The sequence below is a fragment of the Bradysia coprophila genome, chromosome III, assembly GCF_014529535.1.
Source record: "Bradysia coprophila strain Holo2 chromosome III, BU_Bcop_v1, whole genome shotgun sequence".
In the NCBI taxonomy this organism is placed as follows: Eukaryota; Metazoa; Arthropoda; class Insecta; order Diptera; family Sciaridae; genus Bradysia; species Bradysia coprophila.
This window is the reverse complement of record NC_050736.1, coordinates 5,235,805-5,253,748: the sequence shown is the minus strand read 5'-3', so window position 1 is coordinate 5,253,748 and position 17,944 is coordinate 5,235,805. Positions and strand designations below refer to the sequence as shown.

Genomic DNA, 17,944 nt, shown 5'->3' with positions numbered 1-17,944 from the left:
CTATATCCAAATGATGGAATTCCATTAATCGGAGATAAGGTGAGAGTTTATTTCATTAAGACTTAATTTTTGGTTTGTTCGAAATGTTTGTCTACGTTCTTCGTGTTAGATCCATGAGAAATGTCGTAAGAAGCGAATGAAAGAATGTTCGAAATGTGTGCCTCAAGTTGATGATGCTGCTGAAAGTCAGTTTACATGTAGTGATTGCTGTATGTTTTGTGCAAAAAGTATCTCTTCAAATGAAATGTCCAAGAACAATGTTCATCATGTCAAAGCTGCAAGTTTCCGAGAAACGCTTTGCCGAGTAATAACAGAGAGGAATGATGAATGGGCCATTCAAGTGGCAGAAAGAATTGAAAATTATCCGGATTTTGTTACTGCAAATTGCGCCTACCATCAACAATGCAACGTGAACTTTCGTACTGGAAGAAACCCGCCGAATGCTCAACATTCAGTGCAAAGAGGAGCCCCAGTTAACGAGCAATTGAACGAGTCGTTTTTGAAACTGGTTACATTTCTCGAAGAAAGCAACGAACCATTTTCAACCAGTGATTTAAATGAAAAATTCCGAGAATTCTCTGGAGGTGAGGCGTACACGGTTCGGTATTTGAAAGAGAAACTCGTCAAACATTTCGGTGATCAAATAATTATCTTGAGTCGCAATGGATTATCTGATCTCGTCGTGATGCGAGAAATCAGCAACCGGATGATCATCGAATCGTATGTAGCAAAGACAAATGCGAACCGAATTATAGAAGATGCTGCAAATATCGTTGTAAAGGAGATCAAGTCGATGAAGAGCAACAAGGAGACATATCCATCACCGAGCGAAATATCATCACTGGATTCGTCTCTATCATTCATACCTCCGTCATTGCAAATATTCTTGACGACAATTTTCGGTGGACAAAAGACGAATCAATCTGCACGAATTGTGTCAATTGGTCACGCCATCATTCAAGTTTGCCGACCACGATGTTTGTTGTCTCCGATTCAACTCGGTCTAGGCATTCAAGTTAGCGTATTAACGGCATCCCGGTTTTTGGTTGACATTTTGCACAGTCTAGGTTTTTGTTGCTCGTACGCAGAAGTGCGTAAATATAACTATTGTGCCTCCATCGCCAACAACCAGTTAGACAATCGACAGTTAGATCCTCCAAGCAAAGTCACGAAATATGTTGCTGACAACGTTGACCACAATCTGTGCACATTGGATGGAAAAGGTACATTCCATGGAATGGGAATGATATCGATTGAAGCCACTGAAAACAGCCGCCAGAAAAAGATTCCCCGTATCAATGTCACTATGGACGATGTTAAAAAAATTAATTGTGTTGAGATAATCCACTACTCCGAAGACGTTGATTTCAACATTGGGATTAAGTACAAAAAACTGTCTCCAACTACGGTCTACGATGCATTCAATAAATTAGATTTACTGTGGACATTGTCCTGGCCTTCTGTTCCGGACAGGCCAGCTTGGTCGGGCTTTATGCAAGCCGTAACTACTGGCTCATTTTCGGTGAAACCGACGATTTCGTTCTTACCAATGATTGACTTAAGTTCGTCAAATCTTACATGCATATATTCAACGATGATGTTTGTTACGAAGGAGGCACAGAAAAGTGGAAGCACGCCGGTGCTTACTTTCGACCAACCACTTTATTGGAAGGCGAGATCTATTATCGAATTGGAGCCAGACTCAAGCATCTTGAAGCGAATCGTCGTTATGCTTGGTGGCTTTCATATGAAAATGAGTTATCTAGGCTGTATCGGATACATTATGACTGCATCAGGGTTGGAGGAAGTTTTTCAACAAGTTTACGCTCCGAACAGCGTCCTCAAAATGTTAAGTGGAAAGGCGATAGCGCGTGCTATTCGTGCTCATCTTCTTGTGTATGCTGCTCTGAATGCCATTATCAGCGACAAAATATTCAACGAGAGTGATAAAGCAATAATAGGTGATACTTCGGCTCATTTACTAATTTCGCTCTTTATTCAATTCAAAATAACAATGACACTGACGGCAAATCGACTAATATAACATCACAATCGTTAATCCGTGTTATATGCACTCCCTTGAAGCTTCTCTGCCCAACACCACAGCCAATTTTCGATAAACTATTTACTTCAAAAATATCTGTCGGATTAGAATCATGTACTATTCGTTACGAAACTCGAGATAGAAAATAAAATTTCGTATAACATCACACGCAAACTGAACTTTTTAGCTTTCCGTCCCTTGTCATGTGGCAGGTAATTACATGAAAATGGATAAAAAGCTGAAAAGTAGAATTTGCAAGTAAAGTTTGTTGATCCGAGGCTAAGCCTAGGTCAACAATCACACGAAAACGTAACTTAGCCCGAGTTTTGTAATGAATTTTACATGCTTTTGAAGTCTAAACCTACGTTCGACTCTAGGGATAACAGAAGTTTGTAAATTACTATGACGAAAATTGGCTGTGTAATTATGTTGCCGCGTTTGAAACATTCTTTTCCATGATTTAATTTAGTGTAAAAGTAAAATTTCAATTAAATTTGCAGCTACGTTGTACGATAATGTCGCCCATAAAAAATTAAGCGCATTGGATTTAAACGATAACAAAGAACTCATTCAAATGGATTCAACACTGTCCACGGAAAAAATCAAATTACAAATGCAAGGTGCAACTTGCGAGTTGTGGATACAATACATGAAAATGTTGGACATTTTTAGGACCAACGTTAGAGCGGATCGCACAGGTTAGACTGTCTTCCGAAATTTTTTCCGCAGTATTTTAATCATCTGTTATTTGCATTCAGCCAATTTTCAGCTCCATTTAAAGTCCGTCGAGACGATGCTACCTTTCTTCCCAGCAGCAGGTCACAATAACTACACGAAGAGCATTCAAATTTATCTTCAAGATATGCACGCGTTAAAGGTGTCCAATCCCGATGTACTCCAGTTTTTTGAAAGTGGCCACTTTGTGACAAGACGAACAAATCGGTTCTGGGGTGGCCTACCAGATGATTTGATAATCGAGCAGGTTGAATTTTCTTCTACGTTATTCCATTACACTGTAAAAATATAAAAAAAATAAATTGAAACTGCCGAACATTAGAAAGACAAGAACTTTAATGGCTTTCGACGGTGGACCATGTACTATTGTGCACTATGATTTTCCTACATGATTCCTAATTTGATTTTGTGGCTAAGTTAAAGTGTTTTTTTATAGGTTTTAATGAGAAGTTTGAAATCTACTGGTGGTCTTACGCGTGGAACAGGATTCGGAGAAATTCAACGAACAGTTTGGTTAAACGCAATGCCGAGTTGTGGTGCAATAAATGAAGCTATGCAGAGTTTGTGCCGAAAAGTACTGGAAACGAGTGAACAACATAAAGAACTTGGACTGACACGAAAAAAGAGAGATATTTCTGATACTAAAATTCTCTATGATTACTTGAACGAGAGAAATATTTTCGGCGACATCCCCGGTCTGCGAAACATTGTCGATGGCGTTGTGTCATCTCCACATTGCAATCCGAATGACGCCGAACGCATTGGCTTAAAAATACTGGCAAAAATGAATGGAAATGACTCGGCAGTATTTGTCTTCAGAAAAAAAGATCAAGTCATTTTAATGAACTCAAAAACTACTGTACAAATCGACGATGAGAACGTGCAAATTGATCCGGAAATGTTGTTCCAACGGCTGCTGTTCATTCAAAACAATCGAAACAAAGATGAGCTTGAAAGCATCTTACAATATGAGTTAACGCAGCGACCACCAGTATTCTTTGACGAAAGAGGTTTCTTACGAGATGGAAACGAGCTTGCGTTGGCCGACACCTTGTGGAAAAAATATGGGTCAAAACTAACTTCCGAATATGAAACGGTAGATGAATGTGACTATGTTTTGAGCGGAGATTGGTTGATACATGAAGTTTCTTGGCAGACATCTGAAACATTCAATGCCATATGTGGAAGGTAAACGGAAACTTTTCACAGCAAACTCATAATTTTCGCTTAAAAATGGAATTTTGCAGATATGTTGAATTTGTTTTGAGGCGATACGGGAAGTCAGCAACAGTAGTTTTAAGTGAAGTGGAAACTGTTGCGTCAATAATCGATGAAAAAATTATTCGAAGTATGAAGGGAGTGTTTGCATCCGAAATTTCATTTACTGGCGACACTCCATTGAAAACTAAAAAACAAAACTTTCTCAACAACGCCAAAAATCGGAATGAATTCACTAGGATGCTATCAAGAACGTTGAAACAAGCGGGTTGCAATGTGTTTGATACTGTTGGGGACCCGAATGTTGTAATCGCCCGGATCGCAGCATCAATGTCCCTGAATAAAACTGTTATTGTTGTGGGCGAAGAAGCGAATTTGCTAACATTAATGAATTTCTACACAATAAAGACACGTTTTGGGCTGTATCTTCGATGCGCAAAGAAAGTTAAGTCCGCATTGAACACACGATTGTGGAACATCGTGCAAATGAGGAAATTGTTGGGCGATGAACGATCAAAACATTTGCTCTTCGTTCATGCTTTCGGCGGATGTCAGTCTACATCTCATATTTTTGGAATTGGGGAAGGAACTCTCTACAGCAAATTAGACAATAAGCATTTCGCAGGTTTGTATAGAAGTCTTTCGTAAATATTGAGGTTAGAGTCAATTGCCGTCTTAATGCTGAGGTTTTCGTTGTAAAAAAAATTCAGATCAAGCAGATGTCTTCTGCAACCGCTTGGCCACACAAAATGAAATAATAAAAGCTGGAGAGCAGGCTATGGTACTTTTGTTCAAAGGGGAACAAGGGCAGACGCTAAACAAGTTACGTTTCGAAAAATACAAAGAAAAGGCAACTGAAACTGGCAATGTGATTGCAAAGCGTCTACCCCCAACTGAATCTGCCACAAGTTGCCATAGTTTGCGAGCGTATTACCAAATTCAAACATGGATGCAACAAGGTAAAGCATTAAATCCATCGGACTATGGGTGGAGAGAAGCGAATAATCGACTTACGCCCATATACACTAACCTTCCACCCGCACCCTCAACGCTGTTGAGCTCAATTCGATGTGGTTGTAAAAAAGGATGCGACACTCTTAGATGCAACTGTAAGGGCGCTGGATTGCGTTGTTCAACCGCTTGTAAGCACTGTGATCATATTACATGTAAAAACTACGACAATTCGTTCGACGACGAAGAAGACGATCTAATGGATATTGTAGATTACTTAGAGTTAGACTGTTGATCGTACTTTTGTCTTTGCATTCTATTTGAGGTGAAAAACCTGATAAAAATCGTAATTCTAAACTTGCAATAAAAACCGGTTTCCGCAGAATGACTTCGGTTTGTTTTTTTTAATTAATTAAATCGGCCTGAACGCTCCTTGCAATTTTGTCAGCAGTTTGGCTCAAATGTGATAGTTGTGTTGAGATAGGAGCAAGGAGCTATGCTTTTACGACAATATTGTTTTGACTTTCATGCAGGCATTACTTTATTCGGAATGAAAGTTACTTACCCCCAGGCGACTCGTTTTCATTTTCAATCTCCGAAGCGTACACGCAGCAGCCTCGAACATCATATTCTTTAACTGTACACTGAAATTGTTCGGTCTTAAAATGCAAATATTTTACGCGAAAGAATAGAAGAATAGTAGATTCCCACTCACATTTCACATCTGTTTCTTCGCCACCAAGTACGACAGAAAGAGTAGCATCTGTTTTCGACAGTAGACGACTTTATAATTTATTAAGTTTAGCACCTATTTCCAATCTTCAAAATAACAAATTTGTAAGAATTCATGACACAATTATTTAGATGAATACACGGCCGTCATCTGTCAAAATAGCAAGCGGCATCTCTCATGTCAAAATATGCCAATACATACGTCATTGCAGTGGCGTTCGATTTAAAAATGTGAATTTTTGTACGGAATTTTCAATTACGTTTCTCTTGTTTTTTAGCTAAGGGAAAATCGAAATAGTTGCATCGTTCGATTCCTTGCACGTTTTAAATCATTACTATATATTGTTGCAATTTCTTCTGGGTACTAACTTATTTTGCTTAGACTATATAGGCAATTCCATGTCTCAACGGGCCAAACCAATCAAATAAAAGAAGAAGAAACGGTCATGCAGACAGTGTAGTGTTTTGTTGATCAATGTAATAAGGCAAGGTTTTACCGCAAAAACAAATATTTTTTACATTTTCGCACAAATCACACGATTACCGTCTCATTTAACTAAGTTATATTGTTAACGTTTGGAAGTTAAAGAGCAAGGAAAAATGTTTCAACCGCAATCTATTCGAGTTGAGCACAAAGGTGAAAAATTGAAGGATGCGTAAGGTTATAGAACATTAGCTAAACTCGAAAATAAATTTCAGACGTAATTCATGATGTAGTCTACGATTATTATGGCCAAAGAATGGCAACGTGTTCCAGTGACCAAACAGTCAAGGTTGGTAAACAAACTTTATTTATCTTACCGATATGTAACGTACATGGAACGATTAGGTTTGGGATCCGAATGAAAAAGGAGTTTGGACCGTAACAGCGAGTTGGAAGGCTCATTCTGGATCGGTCTGGCGAGGTATGTACAAAAAAAAAACGAGTTTCGTTAGTCCGAAAACACACGAGCGATTTTGCGTTGATTGGATCGACAATTAAGTTGCTCTTTCCATTGTTTATCCTGTGGTGAATACCGGATTACGCAGCATAATTGTCGATCATATCAACCCTAATCTCCGTTCTTAAAAATCAATCGTTTTCGACCCACTCAAAAACGTTTTGCGCTTTGTTCCACAACTCACAGTGTCATGGGCTCATCCTGAATTCGGTCAAGTTCTCGCTACCTGTTCCTTCGATCGAACAGTATCGATTTGGGAAGAAACGGTCTCGGAAAAAACTACACCAACCATGGCACCAGTGAAACGTTGGGTTCGTCGCAGCAATCTGGTGGACTCGAGAACCAGCGTAACTGACTGTAAGTTTGCGCCGAAAAATCAGGGTTTAATGTTGGCCACCTGCTCTGAGGACGGAGTTATTCGCATCTACGAGGCGCCGGATGTGATGAATCTGTCCCAATGGCAGTTGGCTTATGATGTTTCGTGTAAAATGCCACTGAGTTGTTTGTCTTGGAATCAATCACTCTTTCGATTACATGCACCAATGATTGCCGTAAGTGAATTCACATTTAAATTGATATCGTATTGCATCAACATACATCCATAGGCTGGAAGTGACGATACTAGCACGACCGTTGGTGGAAAAGTGTTCATTCTTGAATACAGCATCGGAGGCAATGGTAAATGGACAAAGACTGAAACTCTGAATGTTACGGAGCCAGTGCATGATGTAAGTTTTGCCCCGAATGTTGGACGTTTATATCACATATTGGCCGTGGCTAGTAAAGACGTACAAATATTTAACATTAAACCTCCACTCAAGTAAGAATTTTATCATTAACGTATGGCCGTATGATTCTGATGAAATACCATTTTTTTAGCGATCAAGCCGGCCTACCCAGATACGACATTCAAATGGTGGCGAAATTTTCAGATCATTGTACCGTTTGGAGGACGTCTTGGAATGTAACTGGAACGATGTTAGCAAGTACAGGCGACGACGGTTGTGTTCGAATGTGGAAAAGTATGTTGAGAAGACATTTTGATTCTTTCATTTCTGTTCTAATTTCGCATTACTTTTGTCTAGTGAACTATCAACGAAATTGGAAATGTGCCGCTCAGTTAAAACCGGATGGTGCTGAGCCAACGGAAGAGTCACCGGCTCCGCAGTTTCCAGTCAAAGAAAATAAACTCCTGCAAACAACGAAATACATCAAGAAGGGAATCATAAGCAACTCGAACCAGGTTCCGTGGCATTGAATAGATTTTGAGTGGTTCGGGTTTTGTTTAATAAATTGACATCTTTCGATACCTCAAGCATTTTCGATCATAAAACTGACTACGGGACATACTGTCTAAGGTAACCAGAAATGTCGGTGATTGCATACCACATTGCTACCTACAATATCTTAAGAGTTCTTGGTGTCAACTGTATGCATTTGAGTATAGACTTTTCAGTAGCCCCTGATGGTAGAATGGCTAGACTCGATCACAAATTTGAGATCAAGGAGCGGAGTTGAGAAAATACGGTTTGGATCTTCGAAAATTTTGATGGTCAATTATAACTCGAATTTTGATCGCGAAACTCAGGTTTATTTCATACAATTTAACAGATCCAACTGTATCTACAAAAACTAGTGGTTTTTCCTGTAGTTAAACCGCTGGAAATTGTAATTTGAGACCATACTGTCTCTCTGCTTCCACGAACTTTTGCATCGACTGCAAATGTACTCGGTGCTTTGGAATGCTTCATCGGCCATTCTACCCGATTTCCGAAGATTTGCTCGACTGGTCGTAGGCGTCTGGACCAGGCGTTGTGAAACGTGGACTACGTGTCCCTCTGATACTGCTCTGGTAACACGGCGTCTATTCGATGAGTCCTCATGGATGGATTTTTCGTTAGCGAGACCATTTCGACGTTCTCTTTTGTTTGCCAGAGTGTCCACAGTTGAATCTCGTTCTTTTGATACAGAACTTGCTTCTGTAATGTGTTGAACAGAACTTCGTAACGAACTCCGCCGTTCGCTCCTATTAGTTACATTGGAATCCTGTTCTTTTGTTGAAGGATGTGCCTTTGGAATGCTTTGTACGGAACTGGCGTCTGGCACAACTTTGCATAAATGAATGTTATGCTGTTTTTCTAATTGATCAACAATCAACTGGGCGATTTTTTCTGCATCGCGAGCCATTTCAGTTGGTCGATGATCAGAACCATTGTTTTTCTGATGAACAGATATTTCTCCATCATTTGAGCCGTTCAACATTTTTTTAGTAATTGATCTCGTAGCTCTTTGAGCCATTATCGTCAATCAGGACTGGCACAAATTATTTGGATCAATTGAGAAAAAAAAACAATTCAAATCGTCGAATCAACGTACAAAATGGAGTATATCAAATGAGGTTTGCTTAATGAATAACAAAGACAATTCTATATATTTCGGTTGTTCCACAAAGTCATAAACACAGCGAAATGTAACAGGTGGCACTACGCCTGTCCGGCAAAATTTGTCGCATAAATTTGATTTGTAAAAAAGCACGAATTACAGTTTTTGCATCTCCACAACGAGTTCGAGTGAATCGTACTTAGTAAGAATAAACAGTAACTTCGAACCGAATGACTTTGAATCGAACAGCTGCAAGTGAAAAGGCTTAACGCAATTCCAAAAAGTACATCTTATCGATTTCACCAATACTCTCTCTAATTTTGGTCGTCGTTAATCGATAACAGATTAATAGCCGTAAGTGACAGGTTAAGTTAAGACAGCAATATGTGATCTAAAGTAAAGCAAGTATGTGAGTAAATGAAGTGGAACCTGTGGATTAAGTGCATCCGTAAAGGAGTTGCAATTTTCTGATGTCTAATGTATATTGTAATGGTTGACCCAATTGAAGCACGGTTCTACACAAAAAGTGGTTTTAATGCTCAGTAAATCTTGCATCGTGTCTGTCGATCTGTAGTACATAATAGACCAAACGTTGTAAGGGACGCCGACGCCGAACGTGTTTAATTCACTTGGCGAAAGCTTTTCAAAATTGTAATGTTGCCCAGATCCATCATCAGCCTGGGATTCGTAAATGATTTATGTAACATTTGCGATTCTTAGCTTACCTGAGGACCACCTCAACGATCAATATACGAATTGCAACCATTTGTTTCGACTTTGAACATGTTTGATGTTGGAAGATTGTAGATGTTGCTGAAAATACTGCACAATGTAATAGAAAAATTGAATAGAAAATAATGTGAAAACGCTGAACTCATTTACACATATATGGTGAAGAAGGTATAGGTGGACGAGGCATATCCAAAGGACTTTCACTTGCAGACGGAGACAACATGATTCCGGTTGCCAAAATCAATACAGTTTATTTTCGGGCGATCATGTTCTTTCGTCTGTTCGAAAAAAAAAATATTTAAAGTTAACGAGCCATGGGACAGCTACTTCAGAGAGTAGGGTTTTTGTACGTTGGAAGCAAGGGCCATCTCAATAGAACAAACTGACAAATTAAAATGAAATGTTGACGTTTCCGTGTTAGTGGTGTGTGTGATATAATTTTTCAATGATTTTCGGGTCATAATTTCTATAGGTAGTGGACTATCTACCTCTATGGTTGGAAGATAACTTTTGTGGATTCTTTGTAAATCTCGAGAGCTTGAAGACTAGTGAGATTGCCTGTCGAGATTAAAATAAGTATTTGTCTCCGACATCCTTTCTTTGTCAGTTGAGATTATAGTCTTACCTTCGGGGTGGGCTCCAATCTTATTCGTCAAAATAACAATTTCGAAACAAGAACATAATCAACTATTATTAAAAATTCTCGTTCAATATTGGATACATAGCAAAAACTGTTTTTCTGCAACTGATAAGTGAAGACGATTTTCTTGACAAACTGTCGGAGTTTAAGAGCCTATAAGAGTGTATATGCCTGTTTCCCCCTGTTTTTCGACGGGAAACAGGGAAATGTGCCGACTGTTTTGGGACCCAAAATTTCAAAAGAATATGATTTTTATGTTGTTTACCTCTGTTTTGCGTGCCCACGAAACTTTCTAGCGTAATCACGTTGTCGTGACTCAATGGGAAGTGCTTCAAAACAGCGAAGGCAGTTTGAAGTCAAGTTCGCGGAACAGTTGTTTTGTTTTGTTTTGTTTTGCCTGATTTTTACATAGATTTCGAAGCCTTTCTCAGGATGTTTTCGCTAAAAAATCGAGTGCGATACGTCAAATGAAAGGTATTGACGAGACGAATATGAGTAACTAATTTTTAGAAAAATAACTTTTGTCGATCAGTAGCTACTGGCGAGAAAGCAAACAAAACAGCGTGTTTTGCTTGTTTTTCACTAGTTTTTCCAGCATATCTCAGTATGTTTTTGCTCAAAAATCGTGTGTGATGCATCGAATGAAAGGTATTGACGAGACGAAACAGAAAATTGAGCTTGGTAAACAGCAGGTATAGGCGAAAAAGCAAGCAAAACCGAATTTTTTCGTACTTTTCCTGTTTTCCCGCATCTCCTGGTATACATTGAATGCTTCGAAAAGTTCATATTTAGCCTACATAACGTTTAAAATTCTTCAAACATCATGTGTATAGACTGTTAACGGAGAAGGAAGATCAATTTAAAGTCCGAATTTTCGAAATACAAATTTGTTTGTGAATCAGCCGATGAAAATTTCAAATGAAATTTGATCGCCCTTTACTGTGTTTCTTCTCTCATTTTGACATTACCATCAAGGCAAGTGTTACGTTTAACTGAACCGAAATATCTCTTCGTTAACACTCTATTCTATAGACTGTTATGATCAGAGCGTGAAAACCGAAGACCAGTTAATTATAACTTGACTTAGGGTACTTGACATATCATTTTTACATATATATTTTGTCAGTTTCCCCAAGGCAAGTTAACATAACTGGTCTGAATTATACTTCTCTCATCATAACACTCTATATCAGCAGATAATGAAATTATCAAAATGTAATTGTCAGGAACCACTCTGTACACAATCAATCACAAATTTTTGGCAGATTGATTTCACGTCTGTCGATAAAGTGTCACAATGCTAATCCGCTGTGCTGATAAGTTTGATTTGAAGGGATTGATTTTAAACGCACAAAATGCACACCTTGTCGATCAATAATAATGCTAATATATTTTCTTGAATAAATTGCACTTTTATAAAAAACCTGAACTTAAACTTAAATTTAATTTTTTATAAAAATTTTTTTGTTTTCAATCCTTAATAACTATAAAATTTAATCAAAATACAATCGATTCTTATTCAAAATATAAATGATGTGGTTTTTACTTTCTCCAAAAAAAAAAAAAAGGTGTCCTGCGATAACATGATATATAACCCTAGGACTTTGTAATTAAGTTTAATATTTCATTCAAACACAATGTGTTCATTAACAAAGTTAAATTAATTTTACTTTTCTTTTTAGTTTGTCAACACAACTACGACGTGGTTAGCGCGCTATATATAAACGATTCCTATTGCTAGTTCAAATTATCATCTAAAATTATTTGTCAAAAACGAAAAGAAAAATTAAAAATTAATTTTGCCACTTTTCTTTGGACAGAAAATTCTTAAATCTGTCCTGACATTCTGCTGTAGCCCAGTGCTGAATAAGTAGTTTTTGTTCCTTTGCCAAGTCATCGTCCAACTTGTCAATAACATCAACATGCGTTAGTGACTTCGTTGCCTCCATCGACTGTAAATAAGTTTAATTTTGTTTTAAATTCAAAATTACTTTTAATTGTTGAGTCTGACTGACGCAAGTAGGATGGAAAATTAAAATATTTCTTGTCACAGTAGTCCCCAACTAAACTCTTTTGAAATCGAATAATTTTAATTTACACGCGACATTGTGCGCATCGGAAACACAGTTTCCTCTACCGATAATTGATGAAGATGATGATGGACGCATGAAGCTCGCTACACAAACTATTCTTAGAACTCAGTTCTTCTTTCGAAATTTTATTTTCGATTTAATTATCGATCTCGGGCAAAGAAATATTTACGTTAGAGATAGGCGATGATAGATGTTTAGTTGGAAATAAACAATTTGCGATGAGTGTGGTTAAACTACTATTTTATCTTCTCTCGTTCGAAATTAGTGTTTGTCTGTCAATTTCAATTGTAAGTTAAGAATGGAAAATCTAAAAAATTTTATGACAAAATTGAAATTTTATTTCGGTTTTAGAAGTCTCGCTGTGATTTATCTGAAGTTTGCAATGTAATACACAATAGGTGAGCAAGTACTTTGTGTGGGAAACCTTTCCTATTTTCGTATCCACGTATGCGGAAAAGCCATTTCAAACTGACCACAAATTAATGTTTGTGTCTTCACAATTCGCAGATACTGGCTACCAAACTTAATTGAAAAGCAATGTATGTGTCCGGCCAATACGATATGCCCTTCCACATATTCGAAACGGGAAAAACCATTCACAATGAGTATCAATTCACGGACACAAATGCAGGTGGACATCGAATCACACAAATTAGAACTCTGTTTAACTGTCTCCGTTCCAGTTATGTCGTCCAACAAACGCATCACCAATACAAATGTGTCTGGACCAAGAACTATCAGTACTCCAGAAACGGACATCAAAACGAATTGAAACGAAAATTATCTGCAGGTGCAGTCGAAGGAGTTTCCTCAAATTTTACGCCAAAGTAACAAATAGACGAGACAAGTCGATCACTTTCAAGTACCGATGCGTTGGTGAGAATTTCTAGAATCTTCAGTTCATTCTTAATTCGACAATAACTGAGACTTTCACAACACAGGAATGCCACCGTGTCATTCAGATCAGCTATGTGGATATGCTAGAAGTGACCTGGGATTTGTTTATCAAAGGTGTACGTGCCGAGAAGGCTACAACTGCGTGACAAAAAGCTCAGCCGATACGTTGAACGGCAAAATGCATCAACTCTTTTACAACGGAACCGTTTATCCATCATACTGTGTATCATATTTGTAGAGAAAAAGAAAATTTACCTGAGATGACTGCATTGCAATTTGTTCCGTTTGATGTACGATTTCAGATTCGAATGCGTCGGAATTGATAATCTTTGTTATTAAACCATTTTGGAGGGCGTCTGCTGCTTTGACTGTCTCATTCAAGTAAAGTAGTTCGGTTTTCTGTAATTGAATGTTTTCTGTGATGAGTCCATCGTCCAACGTCCATCTGATTCCAGTCAGTGTAAACTTACCAAACGATGTGACAGTTTATTTGATTTAACGAAGGCGGATCCGTTCTCAGGCACTTGACCAATGTTTGCGTAAGGCGTAGCGAAAGACGCTTTATTGGTGGCATAAATAATATCAAACAACGGCAGGATGGTTACACCTATGCCAACCGTATGTCCATGAACTCCGGCAATCAATATTTTTTGGAATTTTGCAATTGATAATATGAACTCGCTGAAAAGAAATTCGTTTTTATTAGTCAAAGCTGGGAAAGAGTCTACAACGGATGGACATAGACTGTGTAATAAATTGCCTTATCCCAACTGGGAAGACCTTGAATTCACAAATTACCTCAACGCAGTAGATAGTTCGGTTGCCGATTGCTTTCTTTTATCCACCGTGTTTTGCACTAAATTCGAAAAGTCGATTCCATTGCAAAACGAAGCATTGCTCGAGGAAATTAGAACGGCTCGGACGGTTGAATTTGTACTTAAATCTTTTAGAGCTCTGGTCACCTCGTTCAACATCTAAAATCGAATGAAAATTACGGTCAAAAGAAACACTTTCCTTGAAAAGGTTTGACTGTTACCTGTATGCTAAACGAATTCCGGAGTTTTCCGCTGACATTCGGCGCCAACACGATATGAGCGCAATTTTTCAGCATCTTAATATTGATTTCGGTGTATGCGGTATCGTTGCCTTTCTCTGTGACCTTCCGTTTCGATTGTGTTTCTTGTTTTTTATGCTGTTCGGCAACTGCTTTAACGCTGTTCGATTCGACACTCTCAACAACGGCTGCACGAGAGGAACGACGTACTGCACTTTCACCGTCCACTTTTGATATACTCTTCTTTCCACGCATATCCGATAATATCAACTGTCTTTGGGGCGACAATTCACTCGCTGAGTTCTTTTTTACAGTCGGTTTGGCGAACTCAAACGTCTTTTCACTGGTTTCCGACGATTTTTCATTTTCATTCGGTGCTCCGTCGATGCTTAGCCGTAGGCTTGCCGTGCTCGAGTAGGAACTGTTCGATCTTCTACGGATAATCATTGAATCATCGCCGCGATGTCCCGAGTTGTAAATGTAGTCCCATGACTCAGATGCATTTGATTTATTTGGAGCACGCTTTTTGGGTTCCTTTTTGACCGCAACAGTTGCATTTTTGGGTTTGCGTGCATTTTTTTGATTTGGTGTGTCACACTTGGCTGATTCAGAATTGCGTGATGCGGACGGCACATCATTCGCCTCAGTGTTTACTTTACGCGCTATTCGCTTACTGGGGCTCTTTTCCACTGGAATGCTGTCGGCATCGGAGAGATCAGCATTGTTGTTCTCGTGTTTGAGTGCATTCAGAATATTAATTGCTCCCTCATCGGCCAACAGTTTGTCAATTTCACCAACTCTCTTCTTCTTGACAGTCGCCGGTGAGATTGATTCTGACTTTCGTTTACGGGCGTCACCAGTCTCTTCAATTACATCGGCCTCCTTCTCTTTTGCTTTTGTTTGAGCAATTTTTGGTTTCTTTGGCGCACTCTGCACCAAACTTGCATACGAAAAAGCAGTTTCCGGTGCATCTGGGTCCCATATGATTTTCTTTTTTATAATGCGGGAGCGGCGTTCGCTGCGTTCGTTATCGATTTGCTGATTTATTACCGCCACTGGCTTTGAGGACTTTGGTGTTTGCTTTGGTTTTTCACATTCGCCTTCACTTTCTCCCTTCTTGCTATCGTTGTCGCTCCAATCCGACACCAAAGCATTTACCAAATTGCTGGTTTTCGGTTTCGTTTCCTTTTTCTTCGTCTTTGCGGGATTCGGTCGACGACCTCGTGGATTCACCGGCAGACTCATCATCTGCTTGAGTGCGACCTCCTTCTCCTTTTCAGCCGTCATACTGGCATCAGTTGATTTATGCTCCTCAAATGATTCATCGTTTCCTTCAAGTATTGCCAGTAGATCTTCATTTTGCAGCGGTTTTGAATTATTTTGCACAAACATTGGCGAAGATAAGGCACTACCGGTTATAAGCTCTTTCGGAATTTCGATTCCGGTACTTGGCGATTCAGTCAAATTAGATATTCGATTTTCAAGGGTACAGTCACCGTCATTCGCATTTGATGCATCTAATTCTTCTACGGCAATTTCAACAACTTCACACGCTTCTTCCACAACCTCCTCATTCGTCGTATCCAAGCTTAGTAATGTTACTGGTGTTGCTGATTCCAGTTTTGTATGTGATTCGTCTGCATCACTGAGTTTCTTCGATGAAATGTTTCCCTTTTCATCAAGAATCGTCACCTGCGATTTCTTCGGTCGCCCCACTTTTTGTGTACCCAAACTCTCCAACTGTAGCCGCGCTATTTCACTCTCTGATAGTTGATCGGTCTTAGATGTGACCGGTTCTGCAGAACTTTCCGGTTGATCATTTACTGGTAAGTCCTCGATTTCATATGTGGAGAAGGATTCTTCGTCTTCGTGGCCATCCGTTTGTATTGTTTCAAGGGTAGTCAGCACTTTTTCATTCCCTTCATCACTGAATGCATCGTGATCTCCATCATTTTTAACGGGTTGAGTAATGTTGGTCGCTGCATCTAAGCAATACTCAATAATTTCTTCCGATTCAGTGTTCGGAACTGAGTCTATTTTGTATTCCACTTGTGGCATCTCGATTACAACTTGTGTTTCTTCCATTTTGGGTTGTTCGATCTAAAAAAGAAACACATACAATCAGTGACACATGCATCAAGTATTAATTGATTTCGGACGGGTGAATCTTGCCACGCACAAACTCTACTAAATCACATGTAAACAAAAGTGTTAATTGGAATGCGTCCATTGTTGATTTTTTCTTATTTTTTTTTTTTTTAAATTAGAAATGGAAAAGGATAGAAGCAACACATAAACTTGAAATTATCAACAATGCATTGGTATTGGTTAGATGCCACAAAATTGTACGCCATCATGAAATTATATTATCATTTTAATAGAAAAACTCACTTTACTAAACGAATTAACAGCCGAATATGCAATGTGGTCACGTAAATACGGTTCCAGAGTACATTGACAGCGATTCAATCAAACGATATTCGATATTTACTAGTCAAATCACAGTTTTAAGCGGCTTTACTTCCCATGCACTATCAAACCATTATGGAACCTCAAATTGATATCACTACTGATGATGGACTCAACGGTACGTTGCATTTTTTACTTTACATTTATGTCAGTATATGTGAGTCCGTTCGATATTATATCTGAAGTGAACTGAGTCGAACAGGGTGCACTTTCATGAATTTTATTCATAACTAGTCTCTTGTATATCTTACTCGCTGTTCATGATCCAAACACTGTGGTAAACTCAAAGGGAGATACATCCGAAGCAGCTAAAGCTGCTTAACCATCCTCCTAGGTTTTCTTTATGGGACAGATAAATTGCTTGTAAAAACTTTTATAAGACTACAGAACTACAGTCTGTATAATCTGTTGGAATCAAAGATTGTGTTTGAACATTTATTCAAAATTAATCCTCCAATATAATCTAATTTTTTTATAGCAAAATTATTTGTATTAGAATGAACAATAATTGTTATTAGATGTGGTCAGATCTTTCTTCGCAAGAAGGTTTACACTAATAGCCGAAGCGCATCGGCACTACCTTAGATTAGCCTTTTATTTAAATTTACAATGAATTACGGGAAACGTTTATTTGGTAATCATTTATTTAAGATCCGTTCGAAAGTCGCAAAAGATGCTTAAAGGCGTAAATTAAATAAAATCGGTGAAACCGTGTCACTGTAACAATTTGTAAAAGGATGAATTCACTTGAACCAAAGAAAATGTTTCACTGTAACATTTCTTAAATGGAAAAACGATTGCGCAAACAAAATCAAATCAAATCATCGCAACAATCCCACGACATCGATGTTCAGCAAATTACCGAAAAAATTTGATATTTTTTACATATGAAAGTTACTTCAGTACAACAGTTGTTACTGAAACTTAAATTTATTGATTCAATGACAAAATAGAACCTTTGCATGTGAAGGTTCGAACATGAACTTTTTAAAACTTTAGCGCTCACAAAAAGCGTACCATTTTTGACACCTTTTGATCTAGTACGTTTATTGCAAG

The 17,944-nt window shown here is 38.4% G+C and overlaps 3 protein-coding genes and 1 long non-coding RNA gene across 5 annotated transcripts; 2 read left to right on the top strand and 2 right to left on the bottom strand.

Annotated features, from left to right (window-relative positions):
* Positions 1 to 1,965: 1,965 nt before the first annotated feature.
* On the bottom strand, positions 1,966 to 6,063 carry LOC119079701. The gene is made up of 3 exons (XR_005088208.1): positions 5,664 to 6,063; positions 5,514 to 5,592; positions 1,966 to 3,057 (listed from the first exon to the last, which is right to left on the bottom strand). It is a non-coding gene; the product is annotated as an uncharacterized LOC119079701 (long non-coding RNA).
* Positions 6,064 to 6,124: 61 nt separating this feature from the next.
* On the top strand, positions 6,125 to 7,930 carry LOC119079691 (nucleoporin seh1). The gene is made up of 7 exons (XM_037187752.1): positions 6,125 to 6,317; positions 6,380 to 6,453; positions 6,510 to 6,585; positions 6,808 to 7,172; positions 7,227 to 7,441; positions 7,501 to 7,643; positions 7,707 to 7,930. Exons 1-7 carry the CDS (start codon positions 6,281 to 6,283, stop codon positions 7,877 to 7,879), a joined length of 1,083 nt encoding a protein of 360 aa, XP_037043647.1. The 5' UTR covers positions 6,125 to 6,280; the 3' UTR covers positions 7,880 to 7,930.
* Positions 7,931 to 11,731: 3,801 nt separating this feature from the next.
* On the bottom strand, positions 11,732 to 17,022 carry LOC119079640 (chromodomain Y-like protein). 2 transcript variants are annotated; one of them, XM_037187675.1, is made up of 7 exons: positions 16,811 to 17,003; positions 16,487 to 16,519; positions 14,402 to 16,447; positions 14,164 to 14,339; positions 13,836 to 14,046; positions 13,621 to 13,764; positions 11,732 to 12,327 (listed from the first exon to the last, which is right to left on the bottom strand). In XM_037187675.1, exons 2-7 carry the CDS (start codon positions 16,502 to 16,504, stop codon positions 12,169 to 12,171), a joined length of 2,754 nt encoding a protein of 917 aa, XP_037043570.1. In that variant the 5' UTR covers positions 16,505 to 16,519; positions 16,811 to 17,003; the 3' UTR covers positions 11,732 to 12,168. The 2 variants fall into 2 exon arrangements, with proteins under 2 accessions (XP_037043570.1, XP_037043563.1); XM_037187668.1 differs by having other exon boundaries at positions 14,402 to 16,519; positions 16,811 to 17,022.
* On the top strand, positions 12,469 to 13,626 carry LOC119079672. The gene is made up of 5 exons (XM_037187728.1): positions 12,469 to 12,755; positions 12,820 to 12,866; positions 12,976 to 13,099; positions 13,152 to 13,344; positions 13,410 to 13,626. Exons 1-5 carry the CDS (start codon positions 12,687 to 12,689, stop codon positions 13,601 to 13,603), a joined length of 627 nt encoding a protein of 208 aa, XP_037043623.1. The 5' UTR covers positions 12,469 to 12,686; the 3' UTR covers positions 13,604 to 13,626.
* Positions 17,023 to 17,944: the final 922 nt, after the last annotated feature.

What these genes read in the sequence shown, in the direction of transcription:
- LOC119079640 (XM_037187668.1), bottom strand. Translation starts at nt 16,504, where the DNA reads ATGGAAGAAACACAAGTTGTAATCGAGATGCCACAAGTGGAATACAAA. An exon ending in GAACTATCTACTGCGTTGAG is followed by an intron (nt 14,047 to 14,163) that starts GTAATTTGTGAA and finishes ATTTCTTTTCAG; the next exon opens with CGAGTTCATATTATCAATTG. An exon ending in TTGCAATGCAGTCATCTCAG is followed by an intron (nt 12,328 to 13,620) that starts GTAAATTTTCTT and finishes ACTTATTTACAG; the next exon opens with TCGATGGAGGCAACGAAGTC.
- LOC119079691 (XM_037187752.1), top strand. Translation starts at nt 6,281, where the DNA reads ATGTTTCAACCGCAATCTATTCGAGTTGAGCACAAAG. An exon ending in CCAGTGACCAAACAGTCAAG is followed by an intron (nt 6,454 to 6,509) that starts GTTGGTAAACAA and finishes TGGAACGATTAG; the next exon opens with GTTTGGGATCCGAATGAAAA. An exon ending in TTCTGGATCGGTCTGGCGAG is followed by an intron (nt 6,586 to 6,807) that starts GTATGTACAAAA and finishes CACAACTCACAG; the next exon opens with TGTCATGGGCTCATCCTGAA.
- LOC119079672 (XM_037187728.1), top strand. Translation starts at nt 12,687, where the DNA reads ATGAGTGTGGTTAAACTACTATTTTATCTTCTCTCGTTCGAAATTAGT. An exon ending in TTTGTCTGTCAATTTCAATT is followed by an intron (nt 12,756 to 12,819) that starts GTAAGTTAAGAA and finishes TTTCGGTTTTAG; the next exon opens with AAGTCTCGCTGTGATTTATC. An exon ending in TGCAATGTAATACACAATAG is followed by an intron (nt 12,867 to 12,975) that starts GTGAGCAAGTAC and finishes CACAATTCGCAG; the next exon opens with ATACTGGCTACCAAACTTAA.